The following is a 26,565-nucleotide window of genomic DNA, read 5'->3' as shown; positions in this document are numbered from 1 at the left end:
CTAACCTCTCTAGTTCGCATTTGGGGAAAGTGAGGCTGTCACACAGTTCAGCCGTTTTCATTATCAAAATGTTGAAATATAGAAGTGCATTTTCATTATTGAAAGCTAAAACAGAGCCCTGACCAGTGAAGGGTATTTTAGTAATTTATCGGTCCACAGAACTCCAAAATTGGATGATTCTTGATACATTGGAAAGCTAACTCAAAGAGTTACAACTTTTATATTTTACACAAGAGTTAGTTGATATTTACTTGGTTATTTAATGATATTATTTTGAGCAAGTTATTTATCACTTTTATTTTTCTAATCATGATTAACCAGCCATTAATTATGATAATCTTAAAGTGTTAAGTTTGCAAGGAAAATTGGAATTTAACACTAGTTCAAGGAAGTGATAAATTTAGAGAGTACACTCACGAAAATAGAGGTGCACCTTTGTGGTTTAATGACTTGTTTCATATAATTTCATAGAAGGAATGAGTTTGTAGTTAGTTTTATAACCACAAAAGTAGATATGAATTAATTATGGGTATAGTTGGTACACCGATGAAAGCGAGTATCACGTATATTAGAAAATTACGTTATAACTAGTCAAGATAATAGCATTCAATTAATTTTGGTATTTTCATTTGCAAAAATAGTAAGGAATTCTATATCTCTTGGAGCTTTCTATTATTATTTTTATTACTTTTATCTCATATTTATAGGGTAGATTTAATGTCTAGTATTTGTGATAGTCTAAATAATAAAGGACTTCAAACAACATCGGTAATTGATAATCTCCCCTGTGGGATCGACACTTAATACCCCTACACTCAATAAACGACTCATATACTTGCGAAAGTTTGCGTGTCAGGTATTTAGAATTTTATAAATGTAAAACTTGACTGTCGAATAAGTTAATTCTTATATATATACTCCACGCCCGTCAGTTGCTAGAAACCCAATATTTGTTCATGGAGAAAATATACTTTTGCATATCAAGTATTTAGTTAAATATATATATAGGTTTTTAATTATATAAAAATTTAATAATTAATTGGAAGATTATCTATCAACCTTTTCATATACCTTGCATAACTTATGAATAATATTTTATTAAACTAAATGAATGTATAAAAGTTTTCAAAGATAAACAATACCTAAATACTTGGATATATTCATTTTCTAAAATGAATATTCATGAATATGTAAGAATATTGTTTTATTTTTTTCTTGGATTATCCATGTTTCCATAAATTCTCAACTAATTCTAATATGAAGAAAAATCATGTTAATGCATAGGTTAAAATACTTGCTCATATGTAAACTGTAAAGGTAACCTATAGATAGAAACGTGTGTGAATGTGAGTATGTAACCTATAGATGGAAACGTGTGTGCACTAACTAGGTTATTAGTGGGAAAAAAATCTTATTTTTAAATAAAATGATAAGCTTTGCTAAGAACGTTGATATGTTTTTTATAAGTGAGATTAGGTTAAAAAAGTATTAAATGTGCTTGAAAATCTTATAAATATCACTAATAGAATGGTAAATTTTACTATAAAAGTACTACTAAAAACTTAAAAAGCCTTAAAGAAGTTTTGAGTTCTACTAATAGAATGATAAATTTTACTTAAAAACAAGTAAATTTTTCTTGAATTGTAGTCATTTTCATAATTAATGACCTTACTAATTCTTGGTATTTTACTACCATAAATTAGAATGATCAAAATTGAACCATGATTTAAGATTAAATGAGAAAAGAAACAAGAAACAAGAAAAATAAAAACTTAGGTTTGTCTGGATTGAGCATTATTTACCCAGATTTATTTACTTATATCATCATTACAATTTTTAATACACCTTTTTATCTTCCCAATTACCTTTTTATCTCACATACATCACATCACAAAAAGTGCAACAGTAAAAATATCCCAAATAATCCCAAATAACTTACAATCCAAACAAAAATAAGGATAGTTTGTCTCTCAAGGGGTTACATAATAAGGATAGTTTTGTTTACGGGTAAACTACAAATCGAACTATACCTTAGACTGAGTTTCGATGATTAACCTTTTAGTTATCTACAAAAGAACTAGATGAAGTATGAACCACCAATAAATATTTCTACTCAACATTTGAAAGAACTTTTCATTTGCCAATCAAATAATAGAGTCCGTGAATAAAACAAATTGACTCAGGGTTTCTTTTTTCTTTTGTCAATAACTTGATCGAATAAAAAAAAGAATTAATTTTTATACACTATTAGTATGAAATTTTTTTACACATGTAGATTTAGATAAATAGAACATTATCACTGTTTAAATTCGTTCTGGATCTAGTTCACTAGCTTGCTCATGCTGGGATAGTAGAAGCAGAGGCAGCACCTCGTTTGAATGTGCTTTGATGCTGGTCTGTTGAAGCAGAGGTAGTAGCTCTCTCTTCTAGATCTAGTGCACTAGTAAGCTGTTGGATGCTCTGCCCATGTCCAGCACTATGAGGCTGTTCTAATGACCCAATTTGTTTCTGCTGTAAACCTGAATTCTGTAACACATCTTGATTGTCTTTTGTACCAGTATTTTCCTCAAATAACAGACCCATTCTAAAACCTTTTTCAGAACATGGTTCCCCTATTATTCTTCCCTGCTCGTCCAACTCCTCAATCACAACACCACAACGTTTTTTTTCTACTTGTTTAACAATCAAAGGAGACCTAAATTTTTCAATTTCTTCAGGTGTCAGGTGGTTACAAAATACCTCCATCACCTTAAACTTGTAAGCCCATTCTGAAAATTTGTTAACATTCTCATCAGTGCATAACTCTCTTAAACCATTGGATAGATCTTTGTTTGGTTCAACATAGTAATACAGTATAGCAGCTCTACGATGTCCCAATTTTCCTACCATCTTATTCAGTTCAAGAATGGTCATTCTCTCGGCGCTGCAAAGATCTATATCATCTACATCTCCATCAACATACCCCATATATTGTCCCCAATTAATTCTCCCCTCATGATGCAAACGTATAGTAAACCATTCAGAATCAGCCTCTGCAACAATAATTTTATCTTAGGTCAATACAATATTTAAAATAGGAAGAATAAATTATCTCACAAATTATGAGTCAAAACAATTGTATTCGGCCAATAAACTACTATTTCAGTAGCCCCTTTTTGTCGGATATGGTCAATGGGTAAAATAAAAAAATAATGTAGGACCACTGAAGCGAATATAAATTTCTACAGTAAAAGATACCAACATATAGGACCACCAATCTTCCCGACAAACTGAAAATTTGACTAATACCATTTTTTTAAACGTTATTGACAACGCTTTGTTCCTCTGTTATATACAAACCATCACTGCTCAGACGAAAATGGAACAAAAATAGGGTCAAACCACTTACCGTAAACAAGAAATGGATCAAAGTACACGTCTGGCTTCCTTATTTGCCATTCCATTTCGCTTCAATGTCTACTTCCACAGTGCTGGTAGTAGTGCTCGTAGTCGGAAAGTTGCAGCAAGAATCGTTAATGGCAGACAGAGGGAGAGATAGTGGAGAAAGTAAACAGTTTGGTCAAAATCATTTTTCGCTCCATTTCACCAAGTGGATGACAGCTCTTTATGGACAAAAATGCCCTTCGTATTTCGGCGTGCTTCTCACGTGGTCGTAGATTCCGTCGGTATTAACTAATGAATTTGACAGAAGGTCTAACAATTTGTACTTTGGATAGATCGGGGGCCAAAACTTTACTTTTAATTGTTCGGAGGCCAAAACTTCATTCGGATAATAGTTTGAGGGCCACTGGGACTTTTTGCCCATTAATTAATGGTCAATTTGCTATTTGGAACATCACTAAACTATAGCTCACTCCGTAGTTTTGTTTTCCTTACATGGGGTACTAGCGAGGTGTAAGACGTGTACAGACTAGCGTAGTCTAATTGTTTTGAATTTTGAAATTATACTCACGCTAGCACCCGACTAGGGTTGTTTGTACTTGGATTGTAAATTCGTTAATATATTTGGGCGTGTATGAGATTTGTAGTTGGATTTGAACATCAATGTATATATATTAAGTTTGAATTTGTTGTGTTATTTAGTTTTTATGGATGTAAATTATTTTCTTGAGTTACGAGTGAGTAAGTCCTGATGAGAGTTGGGCAGGTGACTCGCTAAACCCTAGTGTACACCCTAGGAGGAGGTAGGGTCGTCACAATAAGGTGGCGTTTGGTTCGCACATTGGAATTGGATTCGGATTCGGAATCGGATATTTTGGGTTTGGAATGAGGTCATTCATTCCAATACATTTGTTTGGTTCAAGTACCTAGAATGTGTATCATTACTATAGTTGATGTTTGGTTCGTCGACTCTTTCGGAATGGAATAGAATAAATATATTATAAATCACATTGTAAATGATAGTTATTGGCTCTTTGTAAATGGAATATAAGAAATTTTTACTAATTAAATACATTTGTTTAGATATACATATATATTATAAATATATTATTATATAATATTAATAAATTTATAATATATATTATATAAATATAATTATATTTAACTAAATAATTATAATATATATTTATATAATGTACTAATATTATAATTATAATATATTATATATATGTATATATTATATATATAATATATATAATATATATAATATATATAAATATTAATTATATCATTGTATAATTATAATATGTAATTGGATTTGTTTCTTGGAATCAAACTTGGGAATCGGACAAAACCCACCAAAATACTTGGGAATGGAGAAACACCAAATTTTTAGAAATCATTCCAAGATTTCAATTCCCATTCCAGTGAACCAAACACCATTTATGGGGTTCATTCCATTCCCCGAATCCGATACCCTCTTACCAAACGCCCTTTAAGAGTTTTTGCTCTACTCCAATGATTTTTGTACTGAATAACCGAGGGTTGGCATTTACAAATGTCAACATTCGCAAAAAAATGTACTTGAATTAAGAGTATGCATAGCAATTTAAATAAGTGAAATATTGAGTAATCGGAGCTTTTCACCTAAAAGTGTCGATCTTCGCGTCAAAAGACGTTTTCACTATTTAAGTAAGATATTCGGCCATAAATTCCTCTCAGTTAAAATTTTTTGAGGAAAAGATGATTATAAGAGGAGGAAAGTTATAAATTGACTATATGATTTGCTTGCTTGTGAAATTAAGTTAGGGTGAGAGATTAAGTTTAACTTATTAAAATTAAGTATAATTATCTTTCCTTTAGTTGATATTATAAGTATTTAGTGTAAATTGAACAATTACATAATGATTGTTTGCCAAGTTATGAGCAATTGAATTTGAAAAAGTGCATATAGTCACCTCTTGAATCATTGTTGTTGATTATGTGTTCATTACTTGAGGACAAGCAATGGTTCAAGTGTGGGGTAGTTTGATAAGTGCATAGTTTACATGTTTTAAGTATGTTTTGTTAGTTAGTTTTGGTGTGTTTTATTTAGTTTTATAACTAATTAGTTAAGATTCTAGTGAAAATACGCATTTTGTGGTTTAAATGGTAAAAATTGCATTTCTATGGATTTTTATGGTGAAAACTTCATGTTTTTATAGGTTTAAAGATTCAATCATCAATTGGAGTGATTTGAGAAGATAATGGATAATTGATGATGGTTTGAAGTGATGAAAAGAGAATATGAAGTGCAAAAGAGGAAATGCAATCAAGAATAAAAGGAATCAAGTTTCACAGCTTTGACACCTTGTAGTATTTCAGCTATATCTTGAGTTACAAGTATCGGATTGAGGTGATTCTACAACCTTGTTGAATCTAAGAGATAGATCTACATTTGGTATGAAGACATTGAAGTCCAGTTTGTGAGGACTCATGTTTTATTCTTAATTTAGTTTATTTTATAATTATTTTGCCCTGGTGTTATTTAATTTTTCTTAAATTAAACTTTTATCGCGCGCGCGTCGATAGTTTCTCGAAAGTCGCGCCTGTACGACTAATTGGAGATTTAAGAATTTAATACTAGACTAGTAAGTATGAGTAATTGTCGTGTTAGAGGGAGTACATTGGAGGATTAGTGTATAAGTGTAACAAACAAGAGAAAAAGTGATAGTACAAAACCCTATTTAGTTACTATTAAGAGATGACTTTTGGTACAACTTTAAGTTAGCTTCCTCAACACATTTCTTCATTCTTTCTCTCCAAGAATCAAACCACAAAACGCTCCCTCACCATCTCTCATTTTCGGCCAGCTAAGGGAAGGAAAAAAGAGAAAGAAAACTCCATTCTTCTTACTCCAATCTTGCTCAAGTTCTTCATCCAAACCACACAACACTTGGAGTTTCACTCTAGCTCGAAGAAAGGTGCCATCTTGTGAAGTTTCTTGATGAAATTTGGAGGAAACTCTCACTTCCATCTAGGGTTAGTTGCTTGGAAGGTGACCCCCTTCATCCCTCCTTTAATCTTTCAATTTATACAAAGATTGATGGTTAGATTTCATGGGTTTGAAACCCTAATCAAGTTATTAGGCTAGTGGACTTGAAGAAACTTTTATCTTGCTTTATATTCTAAACTAGTGGCCTTGAGGTGACCTATGAGGTAGCTGACTTGAGGATATTGCTTGATTGTTGTTGTTTATGTGAATTATAGCTTGATTTTGACTTGGTAGTGGAGTGAAAGTTGGAAGAAAACCAAGAGAGGTGCTGTCCGAAATTTGCTGTTCTTGTTGTCCTGCTTGAATCCGAATTCTATTGCTTATATGGCTGCTAAAATGATGGATATATGTTATATTATGTGTGCAGAAAGTGTCTTTCAAAAATCGTCTCAAATGATTACATAAAACTTGAGTTTTGGAGAAAGTTCGAAATCTGGAAATTGGTTATCGGGGAAGCAGACAGAGGTTCTTTGTCTGCACATAACTCTTTGTACAAAAGTCAAAATTCAATACCCTTTACGGCATTCAAAACTAGACATTTAGAGATTTCCAACGGTATAAGAATCCCTTGCTAGTTCATTTTGAGTAAACCATAGCAATTCGGTAAAATAGATTGTCTTGTTTTGCCTGTCTGTCCAAGAGAAACTGGGAAGCTGCATCTTGTGGCTCGATTTTGTCTCACTTGTGAAAAGATTTTAAAAACGATCCCTTCTGATGAATTGTAGAATTTTGAATCCAGTTTCTAAATCCATAAACCATTCTTAATTTGGACTTGTGTAGAGTTAGATATGGTCTGATTTCAAAACTATGTCAAAGCTGGAAACTGGAAAATTGTTGAACAGGCTCTGAAATTCAGCCATCTTCAAACTGTTGTATCTTGTTGTTCAAAAATCCGAATTTAGTTCCGCTTGTTATGTTTGAAACTTTACTTGAAAATCTTGCTGTGTTATAAATTTCAGAGGTTGATTCAATTCTTGTGAATTTTACCGAATTTTCAAATATTGCTGAAAAACCAAGACTGGTTTTGTCCTGTCTTCATGAAACAACAACTTTGAACTGAGATTTGAATAGTTTCTAGTTAGAATCTGGGAAAAGTGTCTTCTGGAAAGTTTTAGTACTATGAATCTAGTTTTCAATGGTATAAAGTTTCCAATTTTTGGACTAACCAAACTCAAGATCTGATTTTCTAAGTTTTGTCGCGTAAAGCTGAAATTTTCTGATTTTTTAAGAAACGAACTTTTAAGAACATTCAACTTCCTTTTGTGATTGATGGTTCATTTTAAACTCGATTTCACGGGGGATACAAGTTTCCCTTGTACTTGATGTTTCCTTGGATTTAAATGAGAAACCTTAATATTCTTTATTATGCTTAATTCTTGACCTAGAACTTGATTTCTCATGGTTCCATTCTTACTTTTGAACTTTGAATTTGAAAACTATAACGACTGGCTTTATTCTTTAGTATACATTTGAGAATTATATACCAACCTCTTGTTTCTTCACTTCTTAAGTGCTAAAACCCTAAGGTTTTGTTTTCCATTTTCATATAAACTTGTTGGTTATTACCTCGGGACTCGAGGGTAATCAAGGGTGCTATCCAGGAACCGAGACATATCGCACGTAACAGTGAGTGTTCCTTGCATGTATGTGTGACTTGAATAGTTTTGCTACATGTTTACTTCATATTTCTTGTGTGTTTAAGTGTTAAGTGCTGCCTATAATTGCTCCTATGTAATTTTCCACCGTTTTAAGGCGAGTGTGTACTTTATCACACTCGACCTACTAAAATAACAAATTTCTACCGTTTAACCGTGAATTTCTACCGTTTACCGGTTTATTTGATTATTTGCGCATGTTGTAAACTCTCAGCTGAACTGGACCCTGCCGTTGGTTGTTAACCTGCTCGAACCAGGACTGGATTCGGTCGAGTAGGTTGAAACCTTGGGCTACCGTTTCGGTATACTCGAGTATTACCATTGGAGGAATAAGGCGATGGCCAGACAAATCGAAGGAATTATTGGAGTTATAAGGTGAAACTGATCGAAATAGTTCCACGTGAACACCGTATTCTTTTAATGTGTGCTTATTTCTGTAAAATGATAAATGTCTCATTTTAATGTGCCAATGTGAAACCTTGAACCATATGTGCATTATGCTTAATTTCCTTGATTTATTAGAACTGCTTATGTGTTTTGGAACCTCACTGGGCTGTTTAACTCATTCCACTCATTTGTTTTCCTTAACAGGGTTCAAGACTAAGAGTGCTCACGAATAGTACTAAATTGTTTTCTTTTGGAGACTTTAAGTTGTATTGTAGCAAATGACTATAATACATATTCTTTTGGGTTGTATTTAAGTTTGAAGGTTAACTAATTTTAAGCATTAATGTTTTGGAGTACTTTAAATGTATATTGAAAATATTTGAAGTATTTCTAACTTTTGAATTATGGATTGTAGTGAGCCCGACGAGAGTTGGGCAGGCAGTTCACTAACCTCTCTAGTTCGCATTTGGGGAAAGTGAGGCTGTCACACAGTTCAGCCGTTTTCATTATCAAAATGTTGAAATATAGAAGTGCATTTTCATTATTGAAAGCTAAAACAGAGCCCTGACCAGTGAAGGGTATTTTAGTAATTTATCGGTCCACAGAACTCCAAAATTGGATGATTCTTGATACATTGGAAAGCTAACTCAAAGAGTTACAACTTTTATATTTTACACAAGAGTTAGTTGATATTTACTTGGTTATTTAATGATATTATTTTGAGCAAGTTATTTATCACTTTTATTTTTCTAATCATGATTAACCAGCCATTAATTATGATAATCTTAAAGTGTTAAGTTTGCAAGGAAAATTGGAATTTAACACTAGTTCAAGGAAGTGATAAATTTAGAGAGTACACTCACGAAAATAGAGGTGCACCTTTGTGGTTTAATGACTTGTTTCATATAATTTCATAGAAGGAATGAGTTTGTAGTTAGTTTTATAACCACAAAAGTAGATATGAATTAATTATGGGTATAGTTGGTACACCGATGAAAGCGAGTATCACGTATATTAGAAAATTACGTTATAACTAGTCAAGATAATAGCATTCAATTAATTTTGGTATTTTCATTTGCAAAAATAGTAAGGAATTCTATATCTCTTGGAGCTTTCTATTATTATTTTTATTACTTTTATCTCATATTTATAGGGTAGATTTAATGTCTAGTATTTGTGATAGTCTAAATAATAAAGGACTTCAAACAACATCGGTAATTGATAATCTCCCCTGTGGGATCGACACTTAATACCCCTACACTCAATAAACGACTCATATACTTGCGAAAGTTTGCGTGTCAGGTATTTAGAATTTTATAAATGTAAAACTTGACTGTCGAATAAGTTAATTCTTATATATATACTCCACGCCCGTCAGTTGCTAGAAACCCAATATTTGTTCATGGAGAAAATATACTTTTGCATATCAAGTATTTAGTTAAATATATATATAGGTTTTTAATTATATAAAAATTTAATAATTAATTGGAAGATTATCTATCAACCTTTTCATATACCTTGCATAACTTATGAATAATATTTTATTAAACTAAATGAATGTATAAAAGTTTTCAAAGATAAACAATACCTAAATACTTGGATATATTCATTTTCTAAAATGAATATTCATGAATATGTAAGAATATTGTTTTATTTTTTTCTTGGATTATCCATGTTTCCATAAATTCTCAACTAATTCTAATATGAAGAAAAATCATGTTAATGCATAGGTTAAAATACTTGCTCATATGTAAACTGTAAAGGTAACCTATAGATAGAAACGTGTGTGAATGTGAGTATGTAACCTATAGATGGAAACGTGTGTGCACTAACTAGGTTATTAGTGGGAAAAAAATCTTATTTTTAAATAAAATGATAAGCTTTGCTAAGAACGTTGATATGTTTTTTATAAGTGAGATTAGGTTAAAAAAGTATTAAATGTGCTTGAAAATCTTATAAATATCACTAATAGAATGGTAAATTTTACTATAAAAGTACTACTAAAAACTTAAAAAGCCTTAAAGAAGTTTTGAGTTCTACTAATAGAATGATAAATTTTACTTAAAAACAAGTAAATTTTTCTTGAATTGTAGTCATTTTCATAATTAATGACCTTACTAATTCTTGGTATTTTACTACCATAAATTAGAATGATCAAAATTGAACCATGATTTAAGATTAAATGAGAAAAGAAACAAGAAACAAGAAAAATAAAAACTTAGGTTTGTCTGGATTGAGCATTATTTACCCAGATTTATTTACTTATATCATCATTACAATTTTTAATACACCTTTTTATCTTCCCAATTACCTTTTTATCTCACATACATCACATCACAAAAAGTGCAACAGTAAAAATATCCCAAATAATCCCAAATAACTTACAATCCAAACAAAAATAAGGATAGTTTGTCTCTCAAGGGGTTACATAATAAGGATAGTTTTGTTTACGGGTAAACTACAAATCGAACTATACCTTAGACTGAGTTTCGATGATTAACCTTTTAGTTATCTACAAAAGAACTAGATGAAGTATGAACCACCAATAAATATTTCTACTCAACATTTGAAAGAACTTTTCATTTGCCAATCAAATAATAGAGTCCGTGAATAAAACAAATTGACTCAGGGTTTCTTTTTTCTTTTGTCAATAACTTGATCGAATAAAAAAAAGAATTAATTTTTATACACTATTAGTATGAAATTTTTTTACACATGTAGATTTAGATAAATAGAACATTATCACTGTTTAAATATTAAATTTATTTTTTATCCATGTGTATCTTTGTTAATGTAAAAATTAATCCATAAAAAATGCCAATTTTGAGTTTCTACAGCAGCAAGTATTCAATTTTCGTCAGATCCAATTAGTCAAGAAATGAAAGCTTCAAAAGGTAAATACATTGTGTGGCTACAATCGATGCCCCAGGAGCACAAGCAACCGCTTTCGAGAACCAACCACTTACCTACCGGCTTTCCAAGTTTCCATTCCATCAATGCTTAAAATTCTTGTTCAATCTGTCTTCCTCGACAGAAACATGGCTTTGCTGCAACCCTTTTTCTCTGACAAGTTTCTATCCCAAGCCCTTTACATTTCACGCATAAATTCATCTCCAAGAAGAGCCATAATCATTAATACAAAAAGAACAGGAACAGTTGCATATCTTCATCAACCACCACAGAAACTTTATATCTCTGGACAAGCAAAGAAAAGAGGGACAAACTGCCATGCAGTAGCAGAACAAGTTGGGGGTGAAGTTAAGCAAAGTGGCGGATCAACTGAAGAAGCAATCAAGAGTGTCGATGATGTGGTTCCCTATGATTGGACTGAAGAATGGTACCCTTTATATCTTACAAAAAATATCCCAGAGGATGCTCCTTTGGGCCTTACTGTATTTGATAAGCAGCTTGTACTTTACCGGGATGGCACTGGAGAGCTTAGGTGCTTTGAGGATCGGTGTCCCCACAGGTAATTCAGTTTTAGCTCCTCCTTTGGTGTCTCGTCACTTTTTGTATCAATTATTGTACTAAATCCGGCAGAATACATCTCTAATTTTAGCTTATAATGCACTCTGATTAAATATGTTGAACAAGCTGCTTCTAGATTTGTAGATGTTAATTGAGGAAAACATCATTAATCTTGCTTGAACTCTGTTTGATTGAGATTCGCAAGATGAAGAGGGAAGAACTAACAACTAGCATTTCTCTGTAATGTGGTATAAAGGAGTATTTACTGAGGAAACTAATTTAGAATTTTTTCACACCAGATAAGTTTGGGAGTTTAGGATAGAAAAGATAAGAAGGGAAAACTTAAGTTATTTGAGAAGAGAAGAGAAGGTATTGTTATGTTGTTCGGAATTTTTGAGAATTAGCGGAATGATTTTGGATATAAAAGTCATTAAATATTTGTTCAAGATATTTTTAAGGATAAAATAGGTATTTTAAAAAACTTTCATAAGTTTTTTCCAACTTTCTCTCCATTTCTCTCCAATTTGGAGGAAAAATTTTACTTACTATTTATCCTCTTAAATCCTTCCATTTCTCTTCTATTCTTTCCTAATTAAAACTAACAAACGAAGGAAATGTTCACTTTCTCTTCTTTCCCTTTCTTTTCTCTCCAAATCATCCACTCCCAAACGAACGATTTGTCCCAATAGGTGTATGCCTGAAGTATATCTTAACACTTTGACTGGCATTTGTTAGTAACCAGATGTTGTTATAGGTTGTACATTATGCTGTAGTTGCAAGATTGATGCTTGAGCTCCACTTGCTGGTTTTTTTTTCTGCAAATCTAGTCTTGTGAATCTTGACTTGAATGGAAGTTTTGAAGCAAGACTCTGAGCTTTAGCTGAATTGGAAGTACCCTAACTTCTGAGGTAATCAATCAAACACTTGCAGATTATGTACCTATCAATGTTAAGGTTCATCTTCCTTGTCAGAGGATCTTGTATCTTTCACTGAAAGTTGATTTTGATTAGTAATGTATGCATCTTGCCAAGTTAGCGAAGTTAATTATGAATCTTAGAGTCTTAATAAAATATTCTCAATGGGCTGCACAGGTTAGAGCGTACAAAATCAGGCCAATGGACTTTCAAGTAAATCTTAGCCAAATCAAAAGTTAGTTAGATGGATGAATTTGAGTGATGAGTCAGGGCAATAGTCAAAAGTCTGCAGATGCATTATCAAACAGCTTGATGAGCTTGTATAAATTCATCAAACAATCGTCATTTTCAGATTTGCTGGATGTCATATACTTATGGTTTCGGGTATAGGTGCTCTTGCTCCATGGCAATAAATGTAACCTTGAATCCATGATTCAAGAGGATGATGCTGCTGACAAGAGATTATTGCAGTGAAAACCAGGCAGTAAAAACACCTTTTTCTTAGGCTTTTGGCATCAGAGCTGGAAAATGCAATGAGGAGCATAATGGAAAATCTTGAAGGGGATTTGTTGTTTGTTTGAGTTAGCAAATTCTAGCACAAAGATGGCTGTCTGTCCTCAATCAGATTAAGTTAGCTTCTCTCAGAAAAAAACTAAATTAACTGAGAAGATTGTGATGTCTGAATCATATGTAATTTTCTGTTATTCACCAAAACCTTTTTATTAGCTTTTAAATTTCTGCTCAATTCCAGTAGTTACCTGCACTTTTTTAAATACAGGCTGGCAAAACTTTCGGAAGGTCAACTACTTGATGGGAGGCTAGAGTGCTTGTATCATGGCTGGCAATTTGAAGGTGATGGCAGGTGTGTGAAGATACCTCAGGTTGTTTTCATGTCTCCTCTTGTTTATTATATACTCTTATTGGACATACTGCAAGTTTGCTTCACATCCAATACTAATTCTCCATGTGCTTTTGTAACTTATATTTTGGACAGCTCCCTGCAAATGCAAGCATCCCACGATCAGCTTGTGCCAAGAAATACAAAGTAATAGATTCCCAAGGAGTTGTATGGGTATGGATGTCTCATAAAACACCACCAAAACCTGAAAAAATTCCTTGGTTTGAGAATTTTGCCAGACCTGGATTCAAGGATACCTCAACAATCCACGAGCTTCCATACGATCATTCTATTCTTTTAGAAAACCTTATGGATCCGGCCCATGTCCCAATCTCACATGATAGAACTGATTTTACTGCAAAAAGGGAAGATGCTACAGCATTATTTTTCAAGCTGACTGAAAGAACAGGTAGAGGCTTTGCAGGTTGGTGGGGAAGGGAAAGCGATCAGTCCACTCCGAACTATGTTCCAAATTTCTTGCGCTTTGAAGCACCTTGTGTTCTGCAAAACAACCGAGAAATCATTGACAAGAATGGGGAGACGCACTATTTTAGTGGGCTCTTTTTATGTCGACCATCCGGACAGGGGAAATCAATGCTCATTGTGAGGTTTGGGAGCACAAGAAAACTATCTGGACTGATGAAAATAATTCCTCAGTGGTTCCTGCATCAGAATTCCAGTAAGGTTTTTGAGCAAGATATGGGATTTCTTTCCTCACAGAATGAGTTTCTGATGAAAACAAAGGTCCCAACAAAGGTGTTGTATTTGAATTTAAAGTCCTCAGATGTTTGGGTAGCTGAGTACAGGAGGTGGATGGACAGAGTTGGACATGGGATGCCTTACTATATTGGGTACAGCACCATTTCACTGCCTAAAGTGCCTGCAGTCATAGAGCAAGCTCCAGCGGGGTTTGTCGCTAACCTTTCCGCTTCTCAGCCAGCCAAGGGAGGAATTGGAACAATGCATGCACCAAATTTCGCCAATAGATATTTCCGCCATGTAATCCATTGCCCGGACTGCAGAACCACTGTCAAAGCTTTCGAGGCATGGAAAAATGCACTTTCTGCTGTTGCTCTTGTATCAACTGCATTAGCCATTCTTGCGTCTGGAAAACAGTGGAAGGCTCTCCTTTTGTTTTCCACATCCCTTTGCCTGGTTGGAATCTATGCCTGCTCAACAGTAATTGCCATGAACACAACAAACTTCGTAAGGACACACAGAAGAGCGTGAAGTAAAAATTGCCCTTTTTGTGCTCAATCTAAGTTTTGTTCTTTTGGTTCATTTCTTTTTTCATTTACTTCAAGAGAAGCTCATACTCTATGGATGCTGGCATTGGATAGCCCTTAGGTGCAGCACATCTCTGTCAATGCATATATTAAGTTTCAAATTCAATTGTACATAATGTAAAAAGTTGAGAGGTTGATATGCTACCGTCGCTATGAAAAATTCTGGTGTAGGACAACTCTTGCATTAATTACACTGGGAATATGGTCCATATTAACACATCCTTGAACAATTGTATCATAAATGTTTAATAAAATTTTACCTGGCCAATATATCATCTTGATTCTGACTCTTGAATTGTCTAATTATAAGGATATAGAATAAAATTTTTCCTTATAATTTCATAGATTGAAAATTGCATGAAATTAATGAGAATATAATTGATTGGTAACTTACTAATTTACAAATTACAAGGAAAATATATATATATATATATATATATATATATATATATATGTATATGTATATACTTTTGTTCGTAAGTTAGAGAATGGACATCTTATATTTTTTGTTAGGATAAATTATGACAAATAGAAGATATATAAATTAATGTAGAATCTGAATATGTAAAAAATAGAAGTAGAACATAAATTTAATTAAAACTTGTTTCTTTGATGAATACAAATTTTGGAAGAGGAAACTAATGGATAAAGAAATTTTTTATTTTTTTAACAATAAGAATTTTAAAAAATTGAAAAAAAAAAGAAAACAAAGAAGAAAACGAAAAAAAAATTAACATAATAGAGGAGCAATTTTGTCTTTGAGGTGATTAAGTGTGAAAAAATAAAGTTTAGGGAATAAATTGCAAATGTAACTATACCTTAGAGAGAGTTTTGTGGATAACGCTAACTAAAATATCCATATAACTTCTTGGATTAATTGCACTTTTACACCCATGAACTTTCTCAAGATTGCAAATCACCCCCTAAACTTTTAACCAAGAGACATGCTAGCTCATGGTTTCAATTTTTTTTTGCATACTTTTAAAATCAGATAAAAAATCCAATTAATTTCTTCGATTGTTCAAGCATACTTTTACACGAGGAAAAACGTCAAGAGCTTTGCTATTAGCAAATAAGAGTGTGCTACTAATATCTTTTTTCATTCAATGTATATTATTCTTTAGTAAACTATTTTCCTTTTATGTTCAATTATGGCAAAATTAGTCAAGCAAAATCTTTATTACCATACCTGAGAAATCTCAAAAAAAAGTATGCTTACGTTTTCTTTTTAGAGGAAATGACTGTGTTGATTGCATTTGCGACAAAGAGGGGAGAGTGACCAAGTTGATTCCTCCTCCTCTATTTTTTTTTTGAGGTGAATGGGGCACTTTAATACGCTTTTAGTCCATAAGAATCAAGAACTTGAAAAACATTGAGAATTGCTTGGGCTTGTGACTGTTATTGTAAACATCTAGCAGTAACTACTGGTTGTTTTGGATCGAATATACACCCTTAAACTATCTATTAATTTGCAAAATATCATGCAATATTAGTAGCAATTCAAGAACCCTTCTATTGTGAATTCTTAACACATCACTCAAATTAGTTTAAAAATATCAAGTTTTGGCACTGTTAGGATCCAAACGCGAAATAAACAACTATTGAAATATCAAGTGCACAACAATTTAATGGCAAACAAGCCACAAGTATGAAAGATAAACGACATACAATATTTAACGTGGTTTGGCTCCACCATTGAGCCTACATCCACGGAGAGAAACCTGTTCTTTATTATGAGAGGAAAACCCTATACAAGAATACAACTTGAACCCAAACCCAACCCTTGTATACCATCTCTCATCTCCCAAGAACCCTCTCTCACACCCCATGTATAAGGTTACATGATGCCCCTTGTGTCTCCTTGTGTGTCTAGTGTAGTATGCGAAGCCACCTATTTATAGGGAACATTGCTGCCAAAAAACTAAATAATAATTGGAAATCAATATTATTTCTTAAACTCATATAGAAATAGCATCTAATTCCTGCTAAATAGGGCTTTACTTGACTACTACTTCAAGTAACTAAATCCAATTAGTAAACTAGTTACTTCCCACACCAAATAAGAAACTTAACTTAAAGAAATTAAGCCAATTTCCTAACAGGCACCTATATTTAAGGGATCAAATCTTTGTTGATTTAAAGTTGCGGTCGTATAAATATGGTACTGATACATTTTAGTAGTCACGTGCTTGTACTTTGAATTCCTACCTGCAACTATGCGAGTTTTTTTACCCCTAATCACGTGGCACAAATATATCAAAGTGACCGGTTTAGATCGTGATTTATGCGTATGAGAATCTCATCCCATTTTCAAAGAGAAGCCTTTTAATGACCTTAAATGGATTGCTGAGTTGCGAAAACATCTGCATGCATTTTTGTATTCCATGTAGTAAATAGAAGTGCTGATGTTATCCTATTGCAGTGCAAATTAGGCGGGTTGGGATATTACTGCGCGAGTCAAAGATGAGTTTTGCTGATTGGACTTATAACCCAATCCGCCCAACTATTTCATGCGTTAATTTGGATTGGGTTTAATACTTTAATTAGGTTAAGTCAAACACAAAAATCCAATCATGACTCAATGTATTTTCTCATACACTTTTACATATCCACATTTTTATCATCACATACACGCATTTTCACACCATTTCATGTGTTATTTTGGGTTCGGTTTAATTGGGTCAGATCAAACCCAAAAAAGTCAATTATAACTCAATATATTTTCTCATCCACTTATAAATATTCACACTTTTATTATTATATACACTCATTGTCACACACTTTCACTTAATAAACTATTTGGAAACTATTTTTTATAGATTCTCTCTCTCTCACACACACATGCACTAACACACTCATACGCGCAGTTTTCACACAATTTCACTAGGAAAAGTACTTGCGAACTTTTTCCCTGCATATTTTCACATTCACACACACATTCAACTCTTTCTTGCATATTTTTGCACTCTCTCTCAACCTAGGAATTTTTTTTATTAAAGAAAAACATTGTAAAAGAATAATTCATTCATCTTTTCCTCTCAAAACAGTACATTTTCATCTTGGCTCCATGTAATTGAAGAAATTAGTATTGACAGTTAATTTTCCAATCAATTAAAATTTGTCATGAATGATTGACAAAGCTCAAAATGAGGTGTCAATGCCAATGGGATTATAGAGGAGTATTTATAGGTTAAGTTAATGTTACTTTCGTATGTTGTACATTGTGCTTCAATTGTAGTACTTCAGCAAACTAATCAGTTAGTTAGTGCACCCTTAGACACTTTGATTCGACTGAAACAGGATGTGTAGTTCAAAGTGAAAACAAGGCTGAATACACAAGTCAGCAAAAGCCAGAGCCCATCGAGATTTAATTGCCATTGAACCTTTAGGAAAGCCTAGTGTTACATCAAGTAGAAAACTCAAACTCAAGAAAGCGTGCAGAATATTGGTAAAAGCCAGAATTTAGTGAAGACAATAAATAGTACGGCAATGGCGGTGATTAAGTAGAGGAGTGGCCGGAGACTTGAAAAAGAAGCGGCGCTTTCCCTTGTCTTCATATTTGTAAATAAACATAAATTGGGTACTGAATATCCAAGAAAAAAATCCACCCTATCCATTGAACAAGTTGGGTTTACTCTACTCAATCCATCAAAATTAATCATCCAAATGACCCTACCCAACCTTTAAATTAAATGGATAGTTTGGATAGGTTGTTAAGAGTTTTGGACTTAATTGCCGGCCCTAATTACGAAGAACAAGTTTTTATTGTTCCTCCGCAGCAAAGCTCAACTCTTCAATTATGCCACATATTCGTGAATTTGAACCCTCGTGTGAGCATCTTGCATTCAACTCAGCATAAACCAAAAGCAAAAAAGATAGAAATTTTTTTCTTAAAACGAGAATATTAAATTACAAAGCCAGTTTTTCACTCTAAAGTCAGACAAGACAAAAGCTTCTTATCTTATTGTTGGAGGCTCATCAAATTTAGCTCATTATAGTTTTGAGAGGCTCATCCTCTATGCTGGACCTTTCACGGATGATTTGTCAGGGAGACTGCTCAGAAAGTTTACGATCTTCAGCACGATGATCTTCAACTTTCTTATCATCTCACCAAGTTGTCACCAGTATTTTGGCATCTAATAATTATGCCGTATCCAGCAACTGCAACACTATTTACCTAGAGTTCTTAGGCACGTTCATTTCGGTAGAGAAGAGGTAAGTATCGACTGCACCTTACTGACCAGCATTGCTATCAAGACCTTGATTCTGCAGTGACATCAAGCGAACACAGGAAGCTAATTAAACCGAAACAAACACAATGCTGAAATTTAGTGTAAAGTAGACAAAAACATCATGAGAATTAAAATTTTTCTAATCATGCTTCGTTGAGGTTCCTGTTATGCTGCTTTCATGTTTATCATATGGGCCATTCATGCTGCAGAACAGACCTTTTCCACACTGAGTTTTCCCAATGATACCACCAATTTGGAAAAGAAACAAGAATCAGTTTAAAATTACTTAATGATGCAAATGGCAGTCAATGCTAACTTTTCATTTACTCCACTTTGCTCAACTCATTCCTGCCATAAGCCATGTGAATGATAAAAATGCATCAGAGAATGAACTTTCGTTAACTTTGTACCTGAAGATAACATTCGTCCTTGCTAAAAATTATTGTTAGATCACTGCGAATTTTCAACCATTTGATTCTTTGAAAGGCACCAATATATGTTGCAATGGTGGATAGGTTGAATTTGTGAATGAGAAGGATATCAGCAACACCAAATCATATGAAGAGGATTATACGGCTCTAATCTTAGTTACCTGTTGTAATGTCAAACTGATAAGTTTGCACATGCATCCACAGATATACATCTGCCACAAATGATGCTAGGATTGGTCCAATTCTACTTCTGTCAAAAGACATCATAGAACACTTAATTGAGTTGGGGAGCATTCTGATCAACAACAGTGTTCTTGACTTTATAGGGGGCAAATATGCAAGAAAATGTAAATGTGCTAAATCTATTATCCTCAATTCCTTAAACTGTAGTAGATTGTATGTCTGATCCAAAAATCTAATACATCATTAATCTATCAAGATGAATCCTTAAAATAGATTATGTAGGTTCTTATTGTAGATTACAGCAACAAGTTTAATTTAGACATCAACATTATCAATATGAGCAAATAACCTTTAAGACTCCTATTACAGGCAGAGATAAGAGGTGTTTGGAATGACATCAGAGATTTCTGTCATATTATATGCACCATCACATGCAAAGTTTTCTTCATGCAAGCATGATCATATTTTGCTATATATCCATTTCTACCATTGCCATATATACACTGGGAGCAAAAATGTAAACCCACTTGCACAATAATTCCACTAGCAGCGTTAAAGACACAAGTGTCCATAAGCTGAATGGACATGTCTTATACTTACTGACAAGAATCAGATACTTGATACAAATGTTCTACTCATCAAGAAGAGGTTTTGGCATCCCTAATCAACAGACTAGTCCAAAGAAGGACTTAATTTTAAGTCACAAAGAACACAACCAGCTTGATAGTTGGACTCGTTCAGAATTGCAATTGCTGAATCACTTGATGCCTAATAAAGCCTCAATGATCAATTGTCTTCATTAAATTCATCCCACAAATGATAGTTCTCAAAGTAATTTTTCAGTCTAAGCTAAAAGGAGGACCAAACTTCAATAGTTCAATAGTTCAAGTTTTATCAATATAACTTGCAAGCCTTATTTAGACACATAAATCTAAGGAAACATTCTAGGGTACACACTATTTTTTATTAGCAAAATGAAGGAAATGCAAAAGTCTTGAATGAGAAAGGTCTCTGCTCTATATATTCTTCAACAGTTTGGTTCTATATAAAAACCATTGCTTGAACGTTCCTATAACACTAAATCCTACAACCGCACCATTAATTATGGTATCTGGCCACAACTTATAGGACTAATGTGACAGAAGTCTTTATGCCAGTATAATTAGTTTTTAAAAAGGAAAAGTAGTGGTATTTTTCTATTAATCAAATACGTATAAACAGTAGAGGAGATTATTCAATGACAACCTTAGGACTCATCAGGAATTATTTGAGTAGAACTTATTGTCCCTGAAAGTATTATATTGAGAATAACTGATCGTCAAACTTTTTGAAACAGGACATGTCGGTGATACCTTTTAGTACAATTATCACATAAAAGAAGAAAACTATCACAATCATTTATATGGGGAAGATTAGCAGTTTACTGGATTTTCCTGTTTGTTTAATAGGTCCTTTGTACGTTTCTGCGCACAAGTCAGTAAATCTGGTTATAATTAAAACTTAAATAGCATAAAATGCTAGTGTTTCAACATAGTAAGGTCTATAAACAATGCCATTATCTGGGGACAAAGATACGCGAAGGTGATAAATGAAGAGGGTTATCTCAATACCATGGCCACTTAAAACATGATTTTATTTAAAAAGTTGAGGGTGCTACTTGACTGAGTTTCCAACACCGTTACAGAGATAGAAGTTGAGTGTCACATAATAAGAATGACCAATGTGCATCATCTACAAAAAAAATAAAAATATTCATTTCTTCCTATGGCTCTTTATCAAATAATCCTATCATAGAACAATCAGGTAGCATAAAAACTTTTTCAAGACTGCGTACTGATTCAAGTTCATACAATAAAGGAAGGGAAAACAAAAAAGGAGAACAGGAGGGAACTACATACCAGTTCATCAGCTAGCTTACTAAGAGCATCATAGTTAATTCTGGAACTCGGCCTCTGTAAAACAATTAAAAGTCTGTCTTAATACTTGGGCAAAATAACTGACAAGATAAACACAATCCATAAAGCGACCCTGAAATAAAGGCTCTTTAGCTTTCATTAATTCAACAGTGCAGATTAATTCAAGTTAAATAGATTTCACAGAAACACTTCTATAGAAACAGGTTAATTACCTTTTTCTCTATTTTAGGAGTGGCTTTTGCAGCTTTATCAACAGAAGTACTTCTTTTGAGTTCTGCCTTCAGTTTTGGTTTCTTAGCCTAATTTGAACAGCACAGGAACAAGGGGCCTTAAAGATCAAAATTTATAAAAAGAAAAAGTTTGAAAAATAAGAAACCGCAAAAAATCACCAGGGTGAGAAATGGGACACATATTACATGACAAAAATCCAACATGGCAAGGTGATTTTATTGCACAGAAAGATAGAATACAACAATTTTAAGAAACTGGTAGCTGCTCATTTTTTATGCCAAGGTTACCAGGTCTTCTTGTTTGATAAACATAACAAGAGTAAATAAATAAAAAAGGAACTACCTTTGAAAATCCTCTATCCATTGCTTCCCACAAGATCCTCTTATAACGCATCTCATGCTTGGTGTTAAGATATCCAATGACCTAAATACAATCCAAATATTTGACCAAAAAAAAAATACAATCCAAATATGAGTTCCAAATCATATAATTGAAAACAAAACTAAACAGAAATGTCTAAACAACATATCACTAACAAACTTCAAGAAGGAAGATCCATCCACAACTTGACTTAGTTAGACATGACAAACTGTTAGACCCAAATTGATGCAGTACTGTTATGTGAATGAGCACAGTTTTAAGTGTCAATGGCATTTAGAATAAGAAGAGTAGCAGTTCAAGAAATACTAGGAATATCTAACTATATATAAAGCTTGAAGAAGGGGCATGGACTAAACCTTTTGGGTCACTCTTTCATTTGCCAAAATTACCCTAAATTCATTAGACCTCTAACAGAAGCTAAGTCAAAATTTAGAAAAAACAGATGCTAATTATCTTTTGGAGAAAATCAAGTAAAAGCTGTCATTCAGGTACTTAAGTTAGATTAGTGCAACTCCTTTGGATTTAAAACTGACTAAGTAATTCTTTTATGTGTAAGGTGTGGTCCAAGGAGTATTTGATGCAAGTGGAGTTACTTTTGACACTAAATGTCTCAGAATAAGAAATTTTCCTCTTAAGAATGTCTATGAGTGCGAATTTTTTGCCACTTCTGACTTAACAAGAATAATAAAAGCATAAATTATTTATCTTACCCAATCCATAAAAACTTTCAAATAGACGGAAAACCTGTTAAATTCCATCCGAGTCACTTGTATGACTAAATACAAGATTGAAAGCACTTGATGGAGTAAACTCTGGACTAGTACTCATCAGAGACAAATGATATAACTCCAAAAGAGACAATTCAAAATGACTTGACAAGAAAGGTCCCACAGAAGTAGCCAATCCAGTAGTCTGGTAAGCTTTGAAAATTGACTCAGGCTCTTGTCAGAGAATTAACAGTCGCAAGAACAAATCTCATGTATCTTCATGCAGAGGATCCAAAAACATACCTCAGCATCATCAATTTCAGAAAGACTTTCTGATTCATGAATGTCTGTGGCACTACTGTTGCCACCATTATGCACGTGTAAATGGCCAGAATTTCCCAGCCCATTACTTCTTTGCGCAGTCAAAGCACCTGTGAGATCAAGAAACCTAACAAATTAGTGCTACTCATATGTGATATGAACTTTTTGCTATATAACTGTATAAGATAGCGAACAAGGGTTACCCTGAAATTCTCGCTGTTGAAGGATTCTGGGTGCAATGAAACTTTTGCCTTTTTCAGATGAAGATTCAACTTCTTCATTTATCTGAGTTAAAAAATGAAGTAATTAGCAACAAGTTTCACAAACATTTTTCACAAGCATTTTTATAACACATTACATAATTGTGATGTAAGGATACAGAACATGTAAGTTAAAGCAACACTATGTAATTGTGGTTTTTAATGAAAACCAGCAAGGATGTAATGATAATGTGCTTGGAGAATTGCTTGCAAATAATTCCTTTCTGTATACACCTCTGAAGTCACTCAACATACACTTGGTAAACCTGAAAGCTAGATAATTCAATAGAGCAGGAAGCTATGGTTCTTTCTGATTTCAAACTTCCAGCCAGTTTAGTCTACTTTGATAATCAATCAACTGGCTTTGCAACTATAATGGAGACCTCTCTTGGGCAATGTCCAAGTTGGCAAAGTTAGTGGTAACAGATGGTTATCACAGCTCCATTCCAAGTTGGCAAAATTAGTGTTTTGAACTATAGTTGTCTGTCTCATTCTTCCACAACCGACCACTCATCTGACCGGGATAGAAATGTCATATATACAATTCCATCACAAGTGGTTATGGTATTGAGAGAGAGAAACTCTTTTACCAAAAAAGAGGGACAGTAACTACTTGACCAAATTCCACAAATAACCTATGCAAACTTAAACAGCATAGAGCAAAATGTTAATCATAAGAACAACTAAAGGAGGTGGCTCAGCTACTTCTCCTCTTTGAAGTCAGAAACTTTTCCAAGTTTTGCCATAAAAGATGCTGGGAAACATGTATCATATCTCTATTAGCAGCTACGAATAAATAAAACGTATTGCTAGTTGTAGACAATAAAATCGCTATTAGAACAAGGAGATTGTCCTAGAAATTCTAAAAACAGAAAAAGAAACCAAAGACACAAACCCGGAATCTATACAGCACAAACACACTCATCATAGAATACTATTCACAGAACCAAAAAAAAAAAAAGAACAACAGAGCCAAATCCAATTTTCCCCTTATTCGAGAAAAATCTCTAAAGCTCTCATAATTCAACAGGAGAAATCTAACACGCAAAATCTGATAATGCAATCAAATCAAACAAACAAAATTGAACCAAAAAAATTTGCATTGCATCAATGTTTAGCGGACAATACCTCTGGTTGTGTAATTTGCTTGCGGCTTTGTCTAACCGCCATTCTCACTGGACTTTGAAGCGAGACGGTGGCGTCGTGAGCTGAAGATTCCTTCAAATTGATGGGAAAGGCGGTTTAATCCTGCGAACTTACAAAAATTAAACACACAAAAAAGAGGGGCCCCTCCAGGGAAGTTTGGTAAAATTGCCGATACAGTGCCCTTGATTTTGGGTTTGTTCTATTTTTTGTCCGATCATACTCACGAGTCAACGTTTGACTCGAACTCGAGAACACCGAGTTTAAATTGAACTCGAGCTACTCATTTAATAAAGGGTTAAAAACAAAAAAAACTCTTTGTAGTATATCTAATACATAAAAAAATTTTCTATAGTTTCAAAACATACAAAATAATATCTCATGTTTTAAACTAAATTATAAACTAACAGAATTTGTTAAACTTAACGGAATCCTGTAAACATAACGAAAAACTTAACGGCATCCGATAAATTTAACGGTAAACTTAACGGAATCCGGTAAGTTAAACAATCTTGACCATCATTTTCGTTAACTTTAACAAATTCTTTTAGTTTACAATTTAGTTCAAAATATGAAGTGTCGTTTTGTATGTTTTAAAACCACGATGGACTTTTTTGTGTATTAGATATACCATAGGGGCTTTTTTGTTTGAACCCCTTTAATAAACAAGTCGAACTTGAGTCATCTACACAAAGGGTCGTTAGCTCGTTGAGTCATGCAAAATTACATAAATACCCCTATTTATATAAGTAATTATTAACTTAACATTCAGACAACAAGTTCCATTTGAGTCCACACAACTTAACATTCCTCATCACTCTTCCATGTTTCCCTCAAATCAATGACCAAACTAACCCAACCTTAGGTCCCTAGCCACTACCGCTGCTACTACCACCAATCCACCACACCCACCACTACCATTGCCACCCCTCAATCGAAAATTAGGTCCCTAGTTGTAACCTTCCTCCCTGTTTGTCGACCAAGTTCAAAAGTAATAGCAGCAGCCATTTCGCGAGCTCATCGAGGTAAAGCTAGTAGTAGGTTGCAACTCCAGCAACATTACGGCTCCTCGTGTCACTCTTTAGCAATCGCTGTTGACAGATACTTGCTTTGACCCTCTTAATTTGTTTCAGTTATTTTCGTTATATTTCTTGAAGTGACAAATTAAATTTCAATCCCATTGCTAAATTTGCCATCATATGTATAGAAATGAAATGGTGCCAATTTGGTATAAAGTTTTCTTTTTTTAATCTAGTTATTTTTCATTGATTACACTTTTTTTGCATCGCTAGTTAATACCTTCAAGTATTTTAATCATAGGTAAGCAAGAAATTTGCTTGAATTATTGAATATCTAGTTCAGCCACATAGGTTTAAATTAATATATTGTTTTTGAAATATTATTGGTAGTATAATTTTTGAATAGCTTTCTATTTCTTTCTTTAGTATGTAATGGGCCCAAAGGAAACAAAAGAGAGAACAAACTAAGTATATGATGTGGTTATCCATAAATAAAAAATTTATGTTTTTTTTTTTTGGATTTTTTCTAGTCGGTGTTAATGCAAGCAAAACAATTTTTAGCTTTATGTCATTTTTTGGAATATATATATATATATATATATTTAAGATGAAAAACACCAGATAAGTGCATTGCTGATTTTGATTGAATATTTAGGAAGACCATCTTTTTTCCTACTGCAAATTTTGGGTATTTCCAGTCTCCTTTTGGTGAAATTGT

At 33.3% G+C, this 26,565-nt stretch overlaps 2 protein-coding genes across 3 annotated transcripts; one reads left to right on the top strand and one right to left on the bottom strand.

Annotated features, from left to right (window-relative positions):
• The first annotated feature begins 11,441 nt into the window (after positions 1-11,441).
• On the top strand, positions 11,442-15,238 carry LOC113779305 (protein TIC 55, chloroplastic). The gene is made up of 3 exons (XM_027324856.1): positions 11,442-11,926; positions 13,618-13,720; positions 13,834-15,238. Exons 1-3 carry the CDS (start codon positions 11,454-11,456, stop codon positions 14,965-14,967), a joined length of 1,710 nt encoding a protein of 569 aa, XP_027180657.1. The 5' UTR covers positions 11,442-11,453; the 3' UTR covers positions 14,968-15,238.
• Positions 15,239-18,897: 3,659 nt separating this feature from the next.
• LOC113781471 lies at positions 18,898-24,893 on the bottom strand. 2 transcript variants are annotated; one of them, XR_003469617.1, is made up of 8 exons: positions 24,814-24,893; positions 23,629-23,710; positions 23,408-23,535; positions 22,359-22,439; positions 21,998-22,084; positions 21,768-21,821; positions 19,848-19,936; positions 18,898-19,289 (listed from the first exon to the last, which is right to left on the bottom strand). XR_003469617.1 is itself a non-coding variant. In XM_027327411.1 (7 exons), exons 1-7 carry the CDS (start codon positions 24,853-24,855, stop codon positions 19,257-19,259), a joined length of 507 nt encoding a protein of 168 aa, XP_027183212.1. In that variant the 5' UTR covers positions 24,856-24,893; the 3' UTR covers positions 18,898-19,256. The 2 variants fall into 2 exon arrangements, 1 of the variants encoding a protein (XP_027183212.1); XM_027327411.1 differs by lacking the exon at positions 19,848-19,936.
• Positions 24,894-26,565: the final 1,672 nt, after the last annotated feature.

This window comes from Coffea eugenioides, chromosome 8 (genome assembly GCF_003713205.1).
Source record: "Coffea eugenioides isolate CCC68of chromosome 8, Ceug_1.0, whole genome shotgun sequence".
NCBI classification, from domain to species: domain Eukaryota; kingdom Viridiplantae; phylum Streptophyta; class Magnoliopsida; order Gentianales; family Rubiaceae; genus Coffea; species Coffea eugenioides.
Note: the sequence above shows the minus strand (reverse complement) of the source record. Positions and strands in the feature narration are given on the sequence as shown.

Coding starts and splice junctions, on each gene's coding strand:
- LOC113779305 (XM_027324856.1), top strand. CDS start 11,454: ATGCTTAAAATTCTTGTTCAATCTGTCTTCCTCGACAGAAACATGGCT. Junction 11,927..13,617: donor GAGGATCGGTGTCCCCACAG/GTAATTCAGTTT, acceptor TTTTAAATACAG/GCTGGCAAAACTTTCGGAAG. Junction 13,721..13,833: donor GGTGTGTGAAGATACCTCAG/GTTGTTTTCATG, acceptor TATTTTGGACAG/CTCCCTGCAAATGCAAGCAT.
- LOC113781471 (XM_027327411.1), bottom strand. CDS start 24,855: ATGGCGGTTAGACAAAGCCGCAAGCAAATTACACAACCAGAG. Junction 23,711..24,813: donor AGCAAATTACACAACCAGAG/GTATTGTCCGCT, acceptor TTTTTAACTCAG/ATAAATGAAGAAGTTGAATC. Junction 19,290..21,767: donor GTAAGCTAGCTGATGAACTG/GTATGTAGTTCC, acceptor ATGTCACTGCAG/AATCAAGGTCTTGATAGCAA.